The sequence below is a fragment of the Leuciscus leuciscus genome, assembly GCF_965113295.1.
Source record: "Leuciscus leuciscus genome assembly, chromosome: 12".
NCBI lineage: Eukaryota > Metazoa > Chordata > Actinopteri > Cypriniformes > Leuciscidae > Leuciscus > Leuciscus leuciscus.
The window spans coordinates 35,434,762-35,456,820 of record NC_138736.1 but is presented as its reverse complement, the minus strand read 5'-3'; the positions used below and the strand labels follow the sequence as shown (position 1 = coordinate 35,456,820).

Genomic DNA, 22,059 nt, shown 5'->3' with positions numbered 1-22,059 from the left:
TTAACTTAATAAAATCTCTGAATATCATTTACTTGATAGTTTGAGTTGAACATACCAAATTAACTGACTAAAAATCCAACAATTAATTTTGTCTGAAATTTACAGTTATATTTAAGTTTGAAGTTTTTCACTAAAATAATTTAGTATTTGACTAACCAATTATTTATTTAAAATACACTTAGCTAATATATTTGTGAAATTTCCATCACAATATTTGAGAATGGATAATTAACTGGGGCCTGTTTCAGAAAGGAGGTTAAGTGAAAACTCTGAGTATGTTAACCCTGAAATGAGGGAAACTCTGGGTTTTCTGTTTCAGAATGGGAGGTATGTCAAACCTGAGAAAGCAGAGTAAGTCAAGCCAGTAACTTATACTCGGAGTCAGTTACCATGGTAACTTACTCTGTGAACCTAACCTGGTCGGGAGCCGGTTTTCTTCGGTAAACCCAGAGTTTATTTCGGTCTCCTCCCCTTTTTTAAAGAGGAAGCGGTGTTTAAACACCTCATTCATTCTTTCAGTAAATGTATTCATTGCTGTTTTTTTATTTATTTTTTTATAAGATGAAGTTTATATAACTCCTTAACTGGCAACTGAAAAACAGTAGTAGATTAGAGTTACATAATGTAGTTCTAAACAAATTCTACAAAATTAAACTGTTGCATTTACTGAAAATCACTGAACTGTGTTCATCTGCGCACCAGAAGTTGATGGACCGTCCTCCTGCTGTTCTTCCACACTCTGGGGGCGAGGGAGAGATAAGAATACCCGTTTATACTTAGATTTAAACTTAGATTCTATAGGCTACTCCACATAAAAATGTGAAAAAAATCTGAATGTGTAGATTGTTTGATGTGTAGACACATAATATTAACATTACCTCTGTAGGCCTCTCTGTGGCAGCAGAAACTCTTTATCCCCATCGTCCTGTGAAGATGAGCATTTGGTTGAGTACACTTTATAACCCTATTTGTCATCATTTCTGGTGTATTGAGTGGCTGCTTACGACTGCCTGGGGTTCTGTTAGGACAGGAGGCTTCAAAAGACAGATAATACCATCAGAATCTGTCGGGAGTCGGGACCAACAAAATACCCAACCCAAAGTAAAATGAATGGAAATATCAAAAATAGCCTATAAAAAATAACACATATGTAAACCTCTTACATTTTATGAAGGCCCTTGGATCTTCGGGAGTGACTGGCTCTGAAGTCCCTCCAGGAATTCCCTCAGCCAAAAATACTGCTGCACTGCTACACTGGATGCTATTTAGTTATTTAATATGTCAAATGTTTGTAAAGTCAGGTAGCCTACACCCATGATATGCTCAAGCCTTACTTGATTGAATTATGTTTTTATATTTAATTTTCAGCTGCTGCCATGTTCTTCTAATACCTGCAGGATTGCACCTACATGAACATTAAAATTAGGTTGAATAACATACTGTTCTTCCTGTTTCACCTCAGATATTATAACAGTTGGGTAAGTTACTCTAAAATAGTTATTAATTACTAACTACAAATGACATCTTCAACAGTGTAATTAGATGAATGTAATGACAATCTTTAGAAAGTATTACTTATTACTAATTACTAAATCCCATATCAACCTTAACCACTTGAACAATACAAGGAGAGACAAGAAACTGCGCTTTTAATGCTTTCAAATAAACAATATACAATTGCATGAATTATTCTTGAATTGACCAAAGTGTGTAGAGGGAGAAGGTTACATTAAAGGTGCATTGCGCAAGTCTCTGAGTTTTTGCAGAACTATGCCCCCTCTGGCGGCAAGCGAAACTGCAACAACAAAAGTTTTCTTTTTTTTTATCTTACGTGGAGTTTGCGTTGGTGTTTGAAATGAACTACAAGCCAGTCTCTTAGAATCCATCTTCTACGGAGAATGGCGGCGAATGCACAAACCTGCCAGACATAGCCAGGTGAGCGTGCCGTGAACGCGCATGACGTCCCGCCCAGTCTCAAATTCCGACCCGAATCCCTCTTATTTATTTTACTGTACAGGATTATAGAGACAATCGCAGTGATCAGAGAAGGGCTCATTCAGCCCATCAGGCAAATGTTTAAGCATGTATGGGTTAGAAAACGGGTATTTTTAACATGAAAAGTTGCGCAATGCACCTTTAAAATGAAAATGTATGTTAAATATACAGAATTGTTCTATAGTCTAATGCAATTACATCAGATTTTACTTTAAATTACAGAAGAATTAAGAGTAATCCCTTTAATTAAATTACAGTGTTTAATTACTTGGTAATTAATTACACCCATCACTGTATACCAGTAATTAATAAATGTTGCCATGGTGACTCATAATAGCTGCGCTCCATTGATAATGGCTTTTTATAGTTGTGGTGCACGCGCTTAACTCAGAGTTGATTGAAAACTCATTTCAGCTGTTCTGTAACCGAACACAGCCTTTTTCCACCTTAGAAACATTGCTAAGCTACATTACAGGTGTTGCGACCTAGAAGTAGAGAAGTATTGTTTTATAATTTTATAATTTCATAATGGGTATATGTTTAGAATTCTGTAAGGGAAAGCATTATAATTTCATTGTAATTTCATTTGATAAATATTCTGGATATTATTCGGGTATATGTTACTGAGAGGTGAAAGTTCAGTTACGATGATGTCATCAGCCAGCGCACGCGCAGAAGGGGGAGAAACAGAGACGAGTGAAGTGATCGTCTAAAATATCACTGATGCATGAAGATTTTGTGTTGCTTTGTGTAAAAAAATAATTCCAACAGAATTGGCAAAATAAAGTTGCAAAAGAGAAGACGGAGTCTGTTTTAAGGGTGCAACATGAACTTGGTGTTTCCGCCCGGTTGGAGTTAATCACGAAGCAAGCAAGATGAGCCACGAGTGATTCAACATCTTCAAAAACTGCAGTGCTCCAGACGAAACAGTGAAGGTAAAAGTTTTCTATCATGTCAAAAGTGCAACAGATGTCGTCTGAGTGGGAAACGCTTGTAGCTGAGATAGAAGAAAAGTTACTGACACTGACAGCATCAAATTTGAACGATATATGCTGGGCACTCAGTCTAACAGTGGAAACAAGTGAAAAAGACCTACCTCGTAAGCTACGGAGAAATATCCTCCAGTATTTGGAAGGGGAAGATGTTATTTCACAGGAGGATGAAGGAATGTCTCTATTGCTGCAAGTAAATGACAAAATCGAGGAAATCAAAGGGAAAAGTGACGCTAATACAGTATTCCAGCCGCAACAAATCGCGGAAGAGCGCCGCCCGGTGGTCGAAAATGTTATTGCACCCGACAGTCCAAATGAACAAGGAGAAAATGTTTCTGGCCCAAATGCAACAGGAGCCGCTTCTCAAAATGTTTCCTTTGTCCATCCACTGTACAGAAGAGAATTAAAAATAATTGGACAAATTGGAGAACCAAATCAAAAGGATAAATTAGCATACACTAGTTTAGAAAGACAAATCCAAAGAGCACTAAAAAAAGGATATGATGAGGGAGAAGTCGTAGAAGCTGTCATTCAAGCGATAGCTCCAGGAACAAAACTGAAAAGTTATCTTGAAAGTAGAGTTGATCTGTCATTGCAAGCGCTCAGACAGATATTACGGACTCATTACATTGAGAGGGATGCTACAGACTTGTACCACTCTCTCACGCGTGCTGTTCAAGATTCAAAAGAAACACCCATTCAGTTTCTAGTGCGAGCAATGGATCTGAGACAACAAATTGTCTTTGCTTCAGAAAGAGCTAAATCTGGTTTGAAGTACAGTACAGAGCTAATCCAAAATCAGTTTCTCCAAACAGTACTCACTGGCCTCCATGATGATGCCATCCGTGCAGACATAAAGCCATACTTACAGGATTCAAAAGTTAAAGATGAAGTTCTTTTGGAGAAAATGACAGCTGCATACACTCTGGAAATGGAAAGAAAGAATAAGTTGTCAACTACATCAAAAACAAAGACAATAAAAATAGCAGCGGTTGGTGAGGAAAGCGAGGAATGTGGAAAGGAAAGCTACATTCACAAACCAAACAATAAGAATAAACACTGTGAGACAAACAAACGTGATACACTGATGGAAAAGGTTGACCAAGGTAATAAAGCTATATGTGAAGCTATTCAGGACCTCACCACTCAAATTGCTAGTCTTCACCAGGCCTCTAAGCCCCAACCAATGAGAGTGAGTGAACAACCAAACCGAAAATATCGACCACAACCAAAGACTGTAAACAGGAAACAGTGCCAGCAGTGTCAATTGTCAAATCCGGATGGAAGATGTAATCACTGTTATAAGTGTGGCAGCGCAGAACACTGGGCATCAGGTTGTAGAATGAGAAATACCTCAGCCAATACAAGCAAAATTGAAATTCACTCTCATCCTGCCGAAAACGCTGAAAACGTGGAGCTGTTCAGCTTAAGAGCACCACTCACTGGCAAACAACGACAAACAGCCAAACTAGTAGGGAAAAGATGCCTGGTTCGAGCCTCCCTAGGGGGAGTTGACACTTCAATACTGTGGGACACTGGTTCACAAGTATCAATAGTGGGAACTAACTGGAAAAGAAAATACCTACCAGATGTCAAGGTGAGACCAGTGGAGGAGCTGCTTGAGGAGGGAGCATTGGAGCTTTCAGCTGCTAACGGAACGGACATTCCTTATGATGGATGGATGGAAGTTGAATTCACCTTGTCTAAGAATGCTGTGGCCGGGATGAGTGACAAACCTGTTGTAGTCCCAATCCTGGTTGCCAGCAGTGACATTGAACGCCCCATCATTGGCTTTAATGTGATTGAAGAACTAGCATTGACAAACGACACCTGTGGAGACTGTACTCCTTCTGGTCACATGGTGGAAAAGCTGTGCTCAGCTCTGGAGGTAGGGCGCAAAACGGCGAGAGCTGTCTTGTCTGTTTTAAAAAAACAAAAGCTTGAGAACCAACCCCACATAGCCAGAGTAGGCCGACAACCAGTGAAAATCCCAAAAAACAAAGTGGTAGCAGTGCCATGTGGCCGGCTAAATAAGAGAGTGTTTAGTTCGTCACATGTAGTGTTGGAGCCGAACCATGAGACACCATGGCCAACAGGTTTAGTCATTAGAGAGCAGTTAATCCAGCTCCCTTCAGAAGATAACAGTAAAATAGATGTTACTGTTGAAAACCTGACAGACAATGACATTATACTGAGTAGTCGCACAACACTTGGATGGCTGCACAGTGTTGGTGCCATTTACCCGTCACAGACGATGTCTACGATTGATCAGAGACCTGAGGCACGAGATAGCAGTAGTGTCACCTCATTTGCACAGCAACCCAGCCAGATACCACAAGCTGAGCCCTGGGATCCACCTGTAGACCTGAGCCATCTGTCAGATGACCGACGGCAACAGGTACAACAAATGCTCAGAGAGGAATGTGATGTTTTTGCAAAGGATGATTGGGACACAGGGTGTATCAAAGATTTGCAAATGGACATACAATTAAAAGATAATGTGCCTGTGCAGAGAACATACAATGCAATTCCTAGACACCTCTACCAAGAAGTGAAAACTCACATACAGGACTTACTCAGTCGAGGCTGGATCCAGAAGTCTTGTTCGTCATATTCTTCACCAGTGGTATGTGTCAGGAAGAAAGACGGAGGTCTACGCCTGTGCATAGACTACAGACTGCTGAATGGGAAAACACAGCCGGATCGTCATCCAATCCCGAGAATACAGGAGATCCTGGAAAACCTGGGGGGCAACTCCTGGTTCACAGTGTTGGACCAGGGCAAGGCTTACCACCAGGGCTTCATGAGTGAGAAAAGCAGACCCTGCACCGCATTCATAACACCATGGGGACTGTATGAATGGGTGAGGATCCCGTTTGGACTCACTAATGCGCCTGCAGCTTTTCAGCGCTACATGGAGGGATGCCTGGGAGATCTGAGAGATGAGGTGTGTGTCCCTTATTTAGATGATGTGTTAGTGTTTAGCTCCAGCTTTGAACAACACATCCAAAACGTGAGACAGGTACTTCAGCGGCAAAGAGAGAGTGGTATAAAACTGAGGCCAAAGAAATGTGACTTTTTCAAAAGTGAGGTCTGTTATGTGGGTCGAGTAATCTCTGCAGAGGGATACAAGATGAATCCCAAAGAGGGGGAAGCAGTTCAAGCACTGAAACATGAGACACCAACCACTGTGCGAGAGGTGAGAAAGCTGATGGGTTTCCTCAGTTACTATAGATCCTATATACCAGACTTCTCCAGGATAGCCAAGCCTCTTTACGAACTGTTAGCAAAGCCCAAGTCTGAACAGACGCAAAGCCAAAAGAGAAGGAATGTAAGCCGTAAGTCTGCTCAGTTGCCACCGTCCTATCCTGTCCAGTGGACAATAATTCACCAAGACATACTGAACAGAATGGTGGACCAGCTGACAAATCCACCAGTGATGGCATATCCAGACCTGGAGAAACCCTTTGTTCTTCACGTGGATGCCTCAGAAGAGGGCTTAGGTGCAGTTTTGTACCAGCGTCAAGAGGGTGTTCTTAGGGTCATTGCCTATGGCTCACGGACACTGTCACCGGCAGAAAAGAATTACAAGCTACATTCTGGCAAATTAGAATTCTTGGCACTAAAATGGGCCATCACGGAACGTTTTCGTGACTATCTGTTCCATGCACCTGACTTTGTTGTATATAGTGACAATAATCCCTTGACTTATGTCACAAGGTCAGCTAAACTCAACGCAGCAGGACATCGCTGGGTGGCAGAGCTGGCGGATTATAGATTCACATTAAAGTACAGACCCGGAACAGCAAACAGGGATGCAGATTTCCTGTCACGAAGACAAAAGCCCATTGAAGAGATCATGCGAGAGTGCACAGAGGAATGCCCTCAGGAAGCTATCAAATGCATCGGAAACGCTGTAGAAAAAGATAAAACCGAGGATGTTGATTGGATCTCTGCTGTCACATGTAACATTGATGCACTGCCAGATGGGTGTAACATCTTAGAGCCAATCCAGCCCCTTGCAGTGGAAGACATCAGAGTTGCTCAAAATGCAGACTTAGCCATTAGCAGAGTTCTGGCTTTGAAAAAAACACATGCATCCTTGAAACATAAAGACAAGCTGGCAGAAAGTGACGCAGTGAGACAACTTCTCCGAGAGTGGCCCCGTCTAAGGATTGATGGAGATGGCATCCTCAAAAGAGAGACTGCGGCAAGAAAGCAGTTAGTTGTTCCTGAGTCCCTGAAGCCTATTGTGTACAAACATCTCCACGTGGAAATGGGACACTTGGGTGCTGATCGAATGATGGCACTCGCAAGAGAACGGTTCTTCTGGCCAAAAATGAGACAGGCAATGGAACACTATGTTACCCAGATGTGTCGCTGCATAAAAAGGAAAAAACCAAACAGAATAATCAGGACACCTATCCAAAGCATTGAGACTTCTGCACCGTTTGAAATGATATCCATTGACTACGTACACTTGGACAAGTGTAAAGGGGGTGAGGAGTATATACTTGTAGTTGTGGATCATTTTACCAAATACGCACAGGCCTACGCAACAAAGGACAAGTCTGGGAAGACCGCAGCCAGAAAACTCTTTGATGATTTTATTATGCGTTTTGGTTTCCCATCCAAGATACATCATGATCAGGGAAAGGAGTTTGAAAATACTCTCTTTCGTAAGCTACAAGACTACTCTGGTATCCGCCATTCACGCACTTCACCATATCACCCTCAAGCTAATCCTGCAGAGCGCTTCAACAGAACGTTGCTGGGTATGTTGCGCACGCTTGAAGAGTCTCAGAAGTCAAGGTGGAAAGAACACCTAAACAAAGTGGTCCATGCTTATAACTCAACTGTTCATGAAGCGACGGGATTCTCTCCATTCTTCCTTCTCTTTGGTCGTGAGCCAACTTTACCAGTCGATCTAATGTTCCCCAAGAAAGGAGGAGAAAGGAACCAGTCACAGACTGACTATGCAGAGAAGTGGAGAGAGGTCATGCATGAAGCCTATGCTATTGCGAGGCAAAACATGAAGAAAAGTGCAAGGAGAGGACAGAAAAATTACAATCAGCGCACATGGAGTTCTGTTCTGGAGCCAGGTGATCATGTTCTGGTGAGAAATCTCACACCCAGAGGCGGTACTGGAAAGCTACGTAGCCACTGGGAAGATATGATTCATTTTGTCAAGGGAAGAAAAGGCCCTGATAGTCCAGTATACGTGATTGAACCATCCCAAGGAACAGGGAGAAGACGAGTGTTACATCGTAACTTACTTCTACCATGCCCTTATCTGGTTGACGAGCCAGAAAGTCATGAACCCGACCTTGGAGAGAAAAGCAAAAGAAGAAAAGCAAAACAGACAACAAGAAAGGATCATACAGCCAGACATGATACTTACCGAACAGACACCGACAGTTCCAGTGAGGAGGAGTATTGTCTCTGGACAGCAGAGAGACATGCTAAGACACCTCTGAATGCTGAAGCAGAAGAGTTCTGTCCAGGAACAGAGATACTCAGAGACAGGCCTGAGAGGGTGCTTGTACCAGAGTTACAGCCTGAAAAAGAGCCTATTGAGGAGAGACATAGCTCTGAGAGAGAGATTGATGTGCCAGCTGTTGAATCAGAGGATGAGCAAAGTGATACTGAGATGTGGAGGAACAGGCCAAGGAGAGCTAGGCAGCCCAGGTGTATCTACACCTATGACCAGCTAGGCCAGCCAACCTTTCAACAGCTGAAGACTTACCATGTTGGTGTGAAGACATCTGCAGGAACTGCCTGTGACTCCTCTGCCAGATCATCATTTGTGTATCCTTTCTATCATGCAAAGATATAAAACACTCAGAGATAATCTTAGTATGTTAGTTTATAGTTAATGTTTATCAATCACAAGTTACAGTTCATGGTAATAGCTAACACGTAATACAGAACAGGAAATCTGGATAGTTATTTAAGTAATAAGTACAGAAATGAGTTATTATCCTAGTATATTGGAATTAAGACAGTAGTGTAATATACGAACAGTAGTTACAAGAACAGTAGTTGTGTGTACACTTACGGTACAGATTACTAAATGCATGGCTTTTGAATATGTAGACACATAAGTCTGGGTGTACATGGTATTTTCCTTGTCCCTTTTGTGAAGATTGGGGGGCCCACCAATACTTCAATGGATTATTCACCCTTTCATACTAATGGACTATGGATACTTAGTCTAGTATTGCTGCCATGAGAGACTTGAAAAAAAAAAAAAAAAAAGAATACTGAGAGATAATATGTTGATCAGCCTGTAATGTATGATGCGTGCAGAAATAATTAACTGTTTACTTATCTTCCACTATGTGTTCTGTTATAGAGACATTGTTGATTAATAATGTGAAGATAGGAAAGAAAATGTTTGGAGACATTTTTTTTTGTTAGTGGGGGAGGGTGTTGCGACCTAGAAGTAGAGAAGTATTGTTTTATAATTTTATAATTTCATAATGGGTATATGTTTAGAATTCTGTAAGGGAAAGCATTATAATTTCATTGTAATTTCATTTGATAAATATTCTGGATATTATTCGGGTATATGTTACTGAGAGGTGAAAGTTCAGTTACGATGATGTCATCAGCCAGCGCACGCGCAGAAGGGGGAGAAACAGAGACGAGTGAAGTGATCGTCTAAAATATCACTGATGCATGAAGATTTTGTGTTGCTTTGTGTAAAAAAATAATTCCAACAGAATTGGCAAAATAAAGTTGCAAAAGAGAAGACGGAGTCTGTTTTAAGGGTGCAACACATGCTATCTGTTTCTGATGCAGAAAAGTTAGTTCATGCATTCATGACCTCGAGACTGGATTACTGTAATGCTTTATTAGCTGGTTGTCCTGCATCCTCAATAAACAAGCTACAGTTGGTCCAAAATGCAGCTGCTAGAGTTCATACTAGGTCAAGAAAATATGATCATATAACACCAATTCTATCATCTCTACACTGGTGGTTACCTATTAAAGCAGCATTATGCAGCTTTGCCGATTTCTTCTCTGTTTTCTCGCGGGTTTCTCTCTAGAGCTCCCCCTACAGCTTCGGAATAAATATTTGACAACACTGTCGTCAAAACTCGTTAGCGACTCGCCCCCTCCCATCTTCTCCCGCTGGTCATGTGCATTTGTTTTCAAAGAAGCCGACGAACGCACGGAGCCATGTCCACTGAGGTAAGTATGATACACAGAAGGCTAGCAAATAAATGTTTAGATAGTGTATGGCCCTGTCCCAAATGGCGCACTTCATGCGGACTTTCGGTCTCGTGGACTTGAATTGCGCGTGCTCGCTGAGTCTACGAGTCCGTAGGCCGTCCCATTCAGCATTTTACCGCTCTGAAGTGTGCTCAGCAGCGCCCCCTTTGTACCCTTGAAGCGGTCTTCCACGAAGCCCGCATAGATGCAGGCTCCACGCACTTTAACTACCCAGGAATCCTTGCGAAAGGCCAATCAGACAACAGATGGGAGGAGATTTCACTCACGGATAATTGTTGACATGGCTGTGAAGAAAATATTACTGTTTTTATGACCTAAATGTACATTTTACCAGTTGTTACCTACAGTTTATACAAACATTATGGTCATCGACCAGTGGTTGATGTCTCAAACATAATAATAGCGTGTTTAATAATACGATCGCATTATGATTCATTAAATAAATAGAACCGAATGGCAGGGCTTTACTGAGTCATATGTAAACATAGTATGAATATTGAAACCTGTAAATTGAAAAAAATATGTTTAAATTATGTTTTAAAATTGTAATCTTAGTTCAAATGGAACATTATGTATTATTATGTACAACTGTATACATCATTTAAATAAGCATGATTTATCTATTGTCTAATGCCCAGGTGATATGCATAATATCAAAATATAGAACTGTAAAATTAGGCTGTGTAGTGGACATGCAGATAAGACGTCGGAGCGCAAAAATGTGATTTCTCCTGTCCAACAACAACCAGACCGTTATTTCCGGCATGCCGATCGAGTCTGTCCCAAAAGTACCTCTCAATGCGCCCTCGTGGACTCGCGCCAAGGGCCCTATAGGTCTGCACTACATGACGTCACCAAAGTGTGGACTCTGAGGAAGTCCACAAGTCCGGAGTGTGCCATTTGGGACAGGGCCTATGTGTGCAGTCAGTGCCGTAAAGCAATTTGTTACATCGCGAGACCTGATATCACGCGATACTTTCTGACGCTGCGGCCCGCCGGCCTGAAGTTGCAAGGGTGGTTTTTCGTCTCACAGGCGCTCGAGTCGGGGTGCGAGAATACCACCATTCAACCCGAAAACAGTCATATAACCATTCCAATGACTCCGAAGCTGTTAGGTTAAGGTAAAAAAGTTACTAAGTTCACCTTTAAGTTCCGTATCAATTACAAAGTATTACTAATGACCTATAAAGCCCTAAATGGTTTAGCTCCTGGGTATTTAACGGAACTTCTATCGCCCTACAATCCATTGCGCTCTTTAAAATCACTAAATTCGAGGCTTCTGGTCATTCCTAGGATATCTAAGTCCACTAAAGGAGGGAGGGCATTTTCACATTTAGCTCCTAAACTCTGGAATGGCCTTCCTGATATTGTTCGAGGCTCAGACTCGCTGTCCCAGTTTAAAACTAGATTAAAGACGCATCTCTTTAGCCAAGCATTCACATAATACTTACCTTTTATACTACAGTTGAATAAGATTGAATGCATTAATATTATGAACAGCAGCTACGCTAATTATTTCCCATCTGCTTTTCTGTCTTTATCTCGGGACGCTAGTGAAGAGACGACTCGACGCCTGTGAAGAGACGACTCCACGCCTGTGAAGAGACGACTCCACGCCGGCGATATGTTATGCCCAAATTAATACATGATTAACTGTATTTTTCTATGTACATTTCTGAAATGCACTTTCTGTAAAGCTGCTTTGAAACAATATGTATTGTGAAAAGCGCTATACAAATAAATTTGAATTGAATTGAATTGAACTTTAGAATACTGATCCAAATAATTAGAAGTTACTTCTGAAGGGTGTAGTAACACTTAAGCCATTACTAGTTTACTATGATTTTCACTTTAGAATTAATTATACATTTGTTCACATTAATTATGAACCAGTATATATTAGTTCTTAGTAGTTTTCTGGGAGGTATGAAAAAAATAGTATAGTTACTGATTAGCTAACAGTGAACTACCACTTTCAACTGAGCGCTATTACTTACTAATTCGTTTAAGCAGAGCTTCTTGTTAGTTAAAAGTAGTTACTAGAGTGTTAATAGAGCATTACTCATTTGTTCCTGTGTAGTTATTCATTGATGACGGAACACGTTCTAAAGTGTTACCCAAATTAGTTGCACCTTTTGCAGAGAATCCCAACCAGAGCAACATTCTGTCATCATTTAATCATGTCATTCTGAACCTGTGTGACTTTCTTTTATGGATCACAAAATACATTTAGAAGTGTACACAATATTCCTTTTTTGGTTCACTTAGGCTATACAGTATACAACACTGAGATTAATCTGACAGAAACATCAGGCCCAAAAACAGACACACATGAACCAAACACACCGAATACAGGGACAAATGTAAATGTTTGAATACAGGAGGAGCTCTGACATCACTGTAGTTCAGAGAGAGATTCAGAGAAAGTGAACCTTGATCAACAACAGTATGGACGCCTGAAAAGATCAACCTCTTTAAACAACAGAATATTTATCTGTTATTTAGGCCTATCTGTTTGTTTGTTTATTTATTTGTCTGTCTATTATCTGTTGTTCAAAGAGTCTTGTGGACACATCTGTTACTCACAGGTAAGTGACAGAATTATTAGAGAGATTGTGCTGAACAGGTTTCTAATGGAAGGGTTAGGGTCAAATACTCAACTACTTTAGTTGTTTACTGCACAGAATCGTATTAAAAGTATATAATTTGATTGATTGTTAAGCTAAGTTTGTTGTTTCTGTCGTTTTGTCAAAGGACATAAAGACTAAAGAAACCAGAATTAAATGAGCTGCAGACAGACTGATCACAAACCTGCTAAACTTCAGGTTGAAAATCACATTTAAATTAAACAAGATGAAAATGACTCTTGACCATATATCTTTTGTGGAGAGATATATCTAAGTTTATATAAAGGAATATGTATTTTTAGTTGAAAGATATATCACTTGTACTTTGTTCTTTCTTTAATCTAAACAGCAGGTCAAAGTTCAGATTGTTCAGTGAGTTTATGAGTCTCTCACTGTGTTTAAAATGAATTATTGTGTTTCCCTCACAATCAATTCTTGCATGAGATTTGACCAATTTAATATAAATATTGACTAAATTAAATCATTAATTTGTTATGAATGTTCCAATTTTGGTTTTAAGTTTGAAATGAAAAAGGAACGCTTTTAAATAACTACAACATCACTCTCTTTCAGAGGTTAATAACAGTGAAGAGTGGTTCACAAGAGTGAATTATTACTATTGAGGTAGTATAAACCTCATTGACCAAATGTACGCTCATTATTACAAGGAACAAATGAGCTTAGATGTTTCCTATCAGTCCATTGGTCATACTTTATGAAACACAATATTTTTTTTTTCTTGAAAAGACTTGAAGAGGGAAAGAACAATGGCAGCATCTTTACCAACATCAACAAAAGCAAGACTATTCAGTAGACAGAGTATAGAGCGTAAACCTCCATGTAAGTTACTCCCCCTACTTCCTTCCCTATCCACTCTCACTTATTAATTTATAATTATTATTATGATTATTATTATAGTCATTTAAGCAGAAGACATTAGATCAAAAAGTTTTTAAAAGAAAGAAATCTAAATGTAAGTGTGTTTGACTTTTTCCAGCGATGTCATCCTCCAGCAGTCCACTGACTGAGGAGCTTCAGTGCTCTATATGTCTGGACGTGTTCACTGATCCAGTCACCACTCCATGTGGACACAACTTCTGCAAGACCTGTCTGAATAAGTGCTGGGACAACAGCCAGACCTGCAACTGTCCATATTGTAAAGAAACATTCAAGCACAGACCTAAACTCAAGATTAATACCACACTCCGAGAGATCGTAGATCACTATAAAAGGAAAAGTCCAGAGAAAAAACATGTGAAAAAACATCACACTGTACCTGAAGTTCTGAAAAAAGCTGAAGTTCTGTGTGACGTCTGTGAGGAAAGAAAGCTGAAATCCCTGAAGTCGTGTCTGGTGTGTCAGAGCTCTTACTGTGAAACTCACCTGGAGCGTCATTTGAGAGTGGCAGGTTTAAGGAAACACAAACTGATCAATCCTGTGAGTAATCTGGAGGACTATATATGTCAGAAACATGAGAGACCTCTGGAGCTGTTCTGTAGAGATGATCAGACGTGTGTTTGTCCAATCTGCGCTGTCACAGACCACAAGAACCACAACACCGTTCCTATAGAAGAGGAGAGTGAAGAGAAGAAGGTAGTAGAGGTCACTAACAAACTGATTTTAAAAGGCTCATCATTCTCAGCTAAGCTGTGACAATGAGATTTGTTCCCTTTTGAAAGGGAACGAGATGCTGCGTCCCCTTGGGGTTGCTATGGGGGAATGCCTTGGGCGTGACCGGTGTCTGAAGTGGAAATATAAACACAACAAAGAACTTGACGTTCAGGCAGCAGCACATGACGTCACTACAGGTGAGACCAAGAGTATAAAAGGGCACCTGTGCAATACGTCATCCTCTTATTGTCTTCAGGAGACTGTGTGTTTGAACGTGCAATCTGAACAGGCAAGTTTATAATATGGCCAGCACTAGCACTGCGAATTTTAGACTGTGTGTTCATCCGTGCCAGCGTTTTCTGACACCTGATGACACGCACGATATGTGCATTGTGTGTATGGGTGAGGAGCATGCACACTCAGTCTTTGAGGGGGCTGTATGCGTGCATTGCGAGCGTTTTCCTCTGAGGAAACTTCGCTCTCGTCTGTCCGTTTTCTCGAGGGAATTGGGACAGCGATCTGTACCCCGTGGTTCAGGACCTGTTGCAGCCGAGGCGGGCAGGAAACTGAAGTTGTGGGGCTCGCAGATAGAGCTTGCCGATGAGCTTGAGAGGGGTTTAAGTATCTCTCGCTCGTCTGTTCCTCGCCCCAGGCCAAGCTGCGTGGGATAAGGCTGATGAGGATGACGATGTTTCTGAACGCTCTCAGCCCGCCTGCCCCGCAAATGACGAGTTGTTGGACATTATGTCACGCGCCAAGAATAGATTAGATCTGCCTTGGAAACGCGAGAAGCGCATGCCCTCGCGCAACCGCCTCGATGATCGTTTTTTCTTAGGGCATAATCCACCAGCTCGTACGAGTCTTCCTTTTTTCCCGGATCTTCCTACTGAGGTGCGGAGATCTTGGAAAAAGCCATATTCTGCACGCATCCACCATTCACAGGCAAATTATGCTGATGTGGAGGGGATGCAGGAATATGGATATGCGTCAATGCCCCCGATCGAAGAGATGTTGGCCAGCTATCGGTGAGGTGTTCATATTGAAGACTCCCTCTCTGCCCACTCAGCCGCTGCGTCTTACGCCGTGCCTGATTGGCAGAGCATATGCTTTATAGAGGCTTCCGTTCCCCTAGAGCTCCTCCCGGATAGCGATATCAAGTATTTGGGCTCTCTGTGAGCCTTCTTGATAGCTGTCCTGAGTGCAGGACGTAGTTAGGCCTCCTCTCACTTCAAAGAGTCGTTATGCTGAGGCCTCCGTCCTCAGAGCTAGGCAGTATAGAGTAACTAGGCTCTCTCTGAGCCTCCCTGGCTACTACTTTCAGATGGAGTGTAGTCAGGCTTCCTCTCGCTATAGAGAGTTGAGTTATTCCGGGATCCCTTCACACGTCTCCTTCAGATAAGAAGTGGATGACGTATTGCACAGGTGCAATTGTATATTCACGGTCGCACCTGTAGTGACGTCATGGGCTGCCGCCTGCCAATGTCAAGTTCATTGTCGTGTTTAGATTTCCACTTCAGATACCGGTCACACCCAAGGCATTCCCCCATAGCAAACCCAAGGTGACGCAGCGTCTCATTCCCTTTTCCTAGGGAACCATGGTTACATGCGTAACATAAGACGATTTTGTGAAATAATTATGAAAACATATTCTCTGTCTATAGCCTCAACTGATGAAGACACAGAAAGACACACAGCAGATGATCCAAGACAGAATCAAGAAAATTCAAGACATCAAAAACTCAGCAGAATTTTGAAAAGTGTGTTTAAAATAACTTCATTTTACTTTTTCCATAATTTTTTTCACATCCTCCAAGAGTCCTGATATACAGTTCAACAGCACTGGGACTTTTGCATCTCCACTTGTCTGTGTTTGTTCCAGACAAACTTTCAGTCTATGTATTAGTGGTATTTTATAGTGACTTTTTCTGCAGATTACATCGTTACACCAGTAGGTGGTGACAATTGACTGACTTTATGAGTGAGTAACCAAGTGATTTGTTCAAAAAACAAACAAGAACAAATCACCACTGTTTTTATTTTATTTAAATTTTTTTACTTGATCGGAGCAAATACAGACAAGGTAACTTACAATAATTTGTCTAAAATATAAGTTTCTCAATGTTAACATCTTTTGTACTGAATTGTTGTATTTTAGTAACATCACACTCTCAATCGCGCTGTTAGTCTGAATATTGATACAGCTGTGATTGCCTGATCACTTACTTGAGTAAAGTTACAGCACATCTCTCCTCATCAAGACACATGCTTTGAGAAATCATTCAATGCAAACGATGCAGGACAAAGTTTAATAGCCTACTTTAGTTAAGGGATTTTGAAACACAGAAGTATGTGCAAAAGAAACTCTGACTCTTGCCTTAGCAACACTGCTAATAATTTGTTGATTGATCTGGTTGAGCAGAGAAACACAGAGAAGGAGAAAGCAGCCCGTGTGGAGCTCTTCACTGATCTCATCCGCTCCATTGAGAGATGTCAGACTGAACTGCTGGAGATGATGGAGGAGCAGCAGAAAGCAGCAGAGAAACAGGAGGAAGAGCTCATTGAAGAGCTGGAGCAGGAGATCACTGAGCTAAAGATGAGAAACACTGAGCTGGAGCAGCTCTCACACACTGAAGATCACCTCCACCTCCTACAGGTCAGTCAACATCTCTCTGATCAGTGATAATGCAGTATATGACACCATAACACTCCCCATGCTGAAGGATTTCTCCTCTCTCCTGCTGTAGATTTACTCATCCCTGTGCAGCTCTAGAAACACCAGGAACTGGTCTAAGATCAGTGTGAAGACTGATGAGAGTCTGGAGACTCTGAGGAGAGCTCTGACTAAACTGCAGGACTCTCTACAGGAGAAACTCACTCTAACTGGTAGACAATATCAAAAACACTATACAAATACATATATTTATCATATTTTAAAGGTAGAGTAGGCAATTTTGGAGAGGCTAGCAATAGCAAGCTAACTTTGAAAGCATTAGATCCCACCCTCCCTTCAGAGTGTCTCAAAATCTACGCCTCCTTCAAAACACATGAATGCTCACTGCAAAGTCTGCAAAGCGTCATAAGACAAGAGATGTCGTTAAATAACCTCATGTCTCAAACCACATAACATTACAATAATAATGAATGTAAACAACTTACAGAGCTCTTACTTGCACCTGACTGCTGCAGATTAATTTAGATGTTGATAGTGTGGACATAGAAACGTATAAATCCAAGTGACGTGAACGTGAACAGCTCTGGGTAGATTGTCACGGGTTGCCATCTCGTACTTAAGGTTATGACATCGCGTATATGCAGCATAAGCTCATTGTTTTGGTTCAGGAGGAACTGTAAGAACTGTCTGATCAATGTTGTTTGTTTTTAGCGCTCATGGCTCTTGTCTACAACTCTGTATAGCCTTGTAGGCGTGTGTCTCATCATCACCTTAAAATAGAGCTGTTCTTCTTAAATAGAGCAGGTCATTTTTAGTTCTTCAAGCTGTAAAATCAACTTGTACTAGAAGCTTCATTACTATAACCACAACCATGAGATTTTAGTACATCTGTGAACATGTTTAGATCAGGTGGGCAAAGTACACAATTTCCTTACTTGAGTGAAAATACAGATACTACTGGTCAGATATTACTCTGTTACAAGTAAAAGTTGTAAAGACCGATTTTTACTTGAGTAAAAGTACAGAGTACTTGTTTTTAAAAGTACTTAAGTATCAGAAGTAAAAAGTAAATGTCAATGCATTGTTTTAGAATTGTTGCATTGTTGTATGTGATACTTGTTGCATTGTTGCCAGCAGCCATATCACCCTGTAGCCCAAGACTGGTTGCCCACTGAAGCTAAGCAGGGCTGAGCCTGGTTAGTACCTGGATGGGAGACCTCCTGGGAAAAACCAGGTTGCTGCTGGAAGAGGTGTTAGTGAGGCCAGCAGGGGGCGCTCACCCTGTGGTCTGTGTGGGTCCTAACACCCCAGTGTAGTGACGGGGACACTATACTGCCAAAAGAGCACCGTCCTTCGGATGAGACGTTGAACCGAGGTCCTGACTCTCTGTGGTCATTAAAAATCCCAGGATGTCCTTCGAAAAAGAGTAGGGGTGTAACCCCGGCATCCTGGCCAAATTTGCCCCTTGGCCTCTGTCCATCATGGCCTCCTAATCATCCCCATATAATGATTGGCTTCATCACTGTCTCCTCTCCACCAGTAAGCTGGTGTGTGGTGAGCGTTCTGGCGCAATATGGCTGCCGTCGCATCATCCAAGTGGATGCTGCACATTGGTGGTTGTTGAGGAGATTCCCCCCTTCTATGTAAAGCGCTTTGAGGTCTCAGAAAAAGCGCTGTATAAATGTAACAAATTATTATTAATTATTATTATTACTTACAGTACCTTATGCCTCTGAATCTCTGCCTGGCTACCTACCCTCATATCAATATCAGATTTATTTCTAGAACACAGTTCCAGTAGTGGGATTGAATGTGAGATTGAATAAGTGCACTCAATAACATCCACAATGGTTTCGGACACCCAAATGGCTGTTCCCTCAAATAGTGCCCTATTTAAAGTTTTTTGGCTTTTAGTATGAATATGTTAGCCTTACACTGTTATCTATAGTTTTATAGTTTAATAAAAAATAAACTTGCCTTGCCTTGCCTTGCCTTGCCTATAAGCTAGTGTGCTCCAAAACAATGCCAAAATTCGCATTTAGAAGACCAAACCCAACGTTGAAAATGAAAATCAGGTTGATGTCAGAATCCCAACGACAGATTGACATTAATCTCCAACGTTGGGCAGACGTTGAAAATGAAAATCGGGTTGACGTCAGAAACCAACATCAGTTGGGTTCTGACGTCAATCTGACGTCGGGTTCTGACGTGATTCTGACGTCGCGTTCTGACCTCAACCCAACTTTCATTTCCAACCAAAATGCATCCCCTGCAACCAAAATCATCCCCTGACTGACGTTACTACTTTTTACTCAAGGACCTTGACAGAATTGTAGTGGAGTAAAAAGTATGATAATCGTCTTTCAAATGTAGTGAAGTTAAAGTAAAACGTTTCCAGAAAAAATTATACTCAAGTAAAGTACAGATACTCAAAAAGTGTACTTAAGTACAGTATTCAAGTAAATGTACTTTGTTACTGTCCATCTCTACCTACAGACAGAAACATTAATTGCATACTAACTGTGTCTTTTTATGTGATTGTTATGTGAGTGTTATAACTGAGATTTTGGAATTATAGACAAGCTTTAAAGGGATAGTTCTGTAATTTTCTAGTAATCCTGAGGACCTTGATTAACTTGTTCAGGTGTGTTTGATTAGGGTTGAAGCTAAACTCTGTAGGACAGTGGCCCATCCCTGCATTAAATCAATGCCATTGATCTCTGTGAAGTGAAGCATGAGCTTCAGCGTTGCCCATGTGCCACATTACTCGTCAGCCGAGCCTTGTAAAGTAATGCTTAAACTTAAAATAATGAACACCTTGTTCAATTACATCTATCTTTGAATTAATCAGTGTTTTTGAACGTGTTAGTTGAATGAACAGTTTAATGATTCACTCAAAGACAGTCACTTGCCGCCACCTCGACAGCTCAGGCATTTAAGTGGCACTGAAATGAGGCACCGAAATCTGTTTTCTGATTCAGACAGGGTACATACCGGTCATATAGGTACCAGTGTCATATTGGCACCGGGTTTTGGTACCCAACTCTACCCTCAGGACATCCAAGATATAGCTGTCTTTTTTCTTCAGCAGAACAGTAAAGAAGATTTTTAGCTGAAACTGTGCTCCTTGGTCTTTTCAATAAGTCAACCGCTACCGTCACTCTGAGAATCAAAAATGTATATAGGCAAAACAAAATTAATACCCCTGGTGTCTCTTGACAATACATTATTTGCAACAATATTACCTGTAATCCTCAGTCTCAGCAAACGGTCCTGAGTGCATTCACAAGAGTCTGGAGCACAAGCTTCCTATTGCATGATGACGTATCCGCAGGAGAAACTTGTGCGCTGACGCTGTGTTCATATCCTGGATGCCGCAACCTATAAACAAAAATACATGATGTTTTGAAAATGTATGAAAATACATGAAAATTTGATGTTTTAGAATGTTTTTTTGCACAAACCGATCGTATCACTTCATAAGAACTCAATGTATTATCAGGAGCCACGGGTATTCATTTTGTTTTGCCTGTATATGTTATTTGACTCGCAAAGTGACGGTAGCCATTGACTTATTTATTACATGGATCACCAAGGACCACGGTTTCAGCTAAAATTTCTTCTTTACTGTTCTACTGAAGAAAAAATGTCACCTACATCATGGATGACCTGAGGGTAAATTAACAGTAAATGTTCATCTTTGGGTGAACTATACCTTTAAAGCTTGTCTATAATTTCACACATAAACATCTCAAAGATCTGATGTTTTATTGTCATTAGTCTCTACAGAACTGAAGAGGATACAGCAGTATGCAGGTACAGTGTGCTGTCTGCACTACACTAGATTACATACAGATACTCACAGCTTCATCACTGCAGTACAATCTGACTAAAAACTGATCAAATATTTCAAACATCATCACAAAATCTTTGTATTGTGAAGTTGTGATTCATATTCTGTTTTCTCAGTGGATGTGACTCTGGATCCTGATACAGCTCATCCTAATCTCATCCTGTCTGATGATGGAAAACAAGTGAGACATGGAGACATTGAGCAGAAACTTCCAGACAAACCAGAGAGATTTGATTATTGTGTATGTGTCCTGGGAAAGGAGGGATTCTCCTCAGGGAGATTTTATTTTGAGGTGCAGGTGACGGGAAAGACTAAATGGGATTTAGGAGTGGCCAGTGAATTCATTAACAGGAAGGGACAGATCACACTGAGTCCCAGTAATGGATGTTGGACTGTGTGGCTGAGGAATGAGAATGAATATAAAGCCTTTGCTGGTCCTCCTGTCTCTCTGTGTGTGAGAGTGAAGCCGCAGCGGGTCGGTGTGTTTGTGGATTATGAGGAGGGTCTGGTCTCCTTTTATGATGTGGAGTCCAGCTCTCATATCTACTCTTACACTGATCAGTCTTTCACTGGAAATCTCTATCCATTTTTATGCCCGTGCTTTAATGATGGAGATAAAAACTCAAGTCCACTGATCATCACACCTGTCAATTACAATAAATCAGTCCCTCCAGGATTTCGTGGGACTTTTTTCTGATTTTTGCTGCAAAATAACTGAATTTGCAGCAGCTTTTTTCAAAATTTGCAGACATATTTATGCCATTTCTTAAGTATTTTTACAGTGCAAATACACTACAGTCAACATTTTTCTAAATTTTTATCAGTTTTATGACCTCAAGAACCATTGGGCTCTGTAATTTATAAGAGAACACTGATAACTTTAAAATAGAACTTCAACATTTCATAATGTAACACCAAATAAAACAAACAAAAAAATGAATAAAGAGTTATTGCAGTGTTTCCCTGAGGATTTTAGGCACTGAGGGGGTCTGGAGGCATGCTCCCCCTTTAGAAAATGTTGTATATTTTAAAAGGTTTCAATCAATTTTGTATATATTATATCAAATATGA

At 40.9% G+C, this 22,059-nt stretch overlaps 1 protein-coding gene across 1 annotated transcript in view; it reads left to right on the top strand.

The window, feature by feature from the left end:
• Window positions 1-22,059, top strand: part of LOC309510744 (uncharacterized protein) — a 51,484-nt gene that overhangs the window by 14,080 nt on the left and 15,345 nt on the right. Inside the window, 10 exon segments of the mRNA XM_082185611.1 lie at window positions 4,535-8,103; window positions 12,673-12,814; window positions 13,601-13,693; window positions 13,851-14,446; window positions 16,126-16,215; window positions 16,219-16,221; window positions 16,884-17,117; window positions 17,209-17,347; window positions 20,916-20,951; window positions 21,105-21,674. Of these exon segments, the coding sequence (XP_082041737.1) occupies window positions 4,535-8,103; window positions 12,673-12,814; window positions 13,601-13,693; window positions 13,851-14,446; window positions 16,126-16,215; window positions 16,219-16,221; window positions 16,884-17,117; window positions 17,209-17,347; window positions 20,916-20,951; window positions 21,105-21,674 (5,472 nt within the window).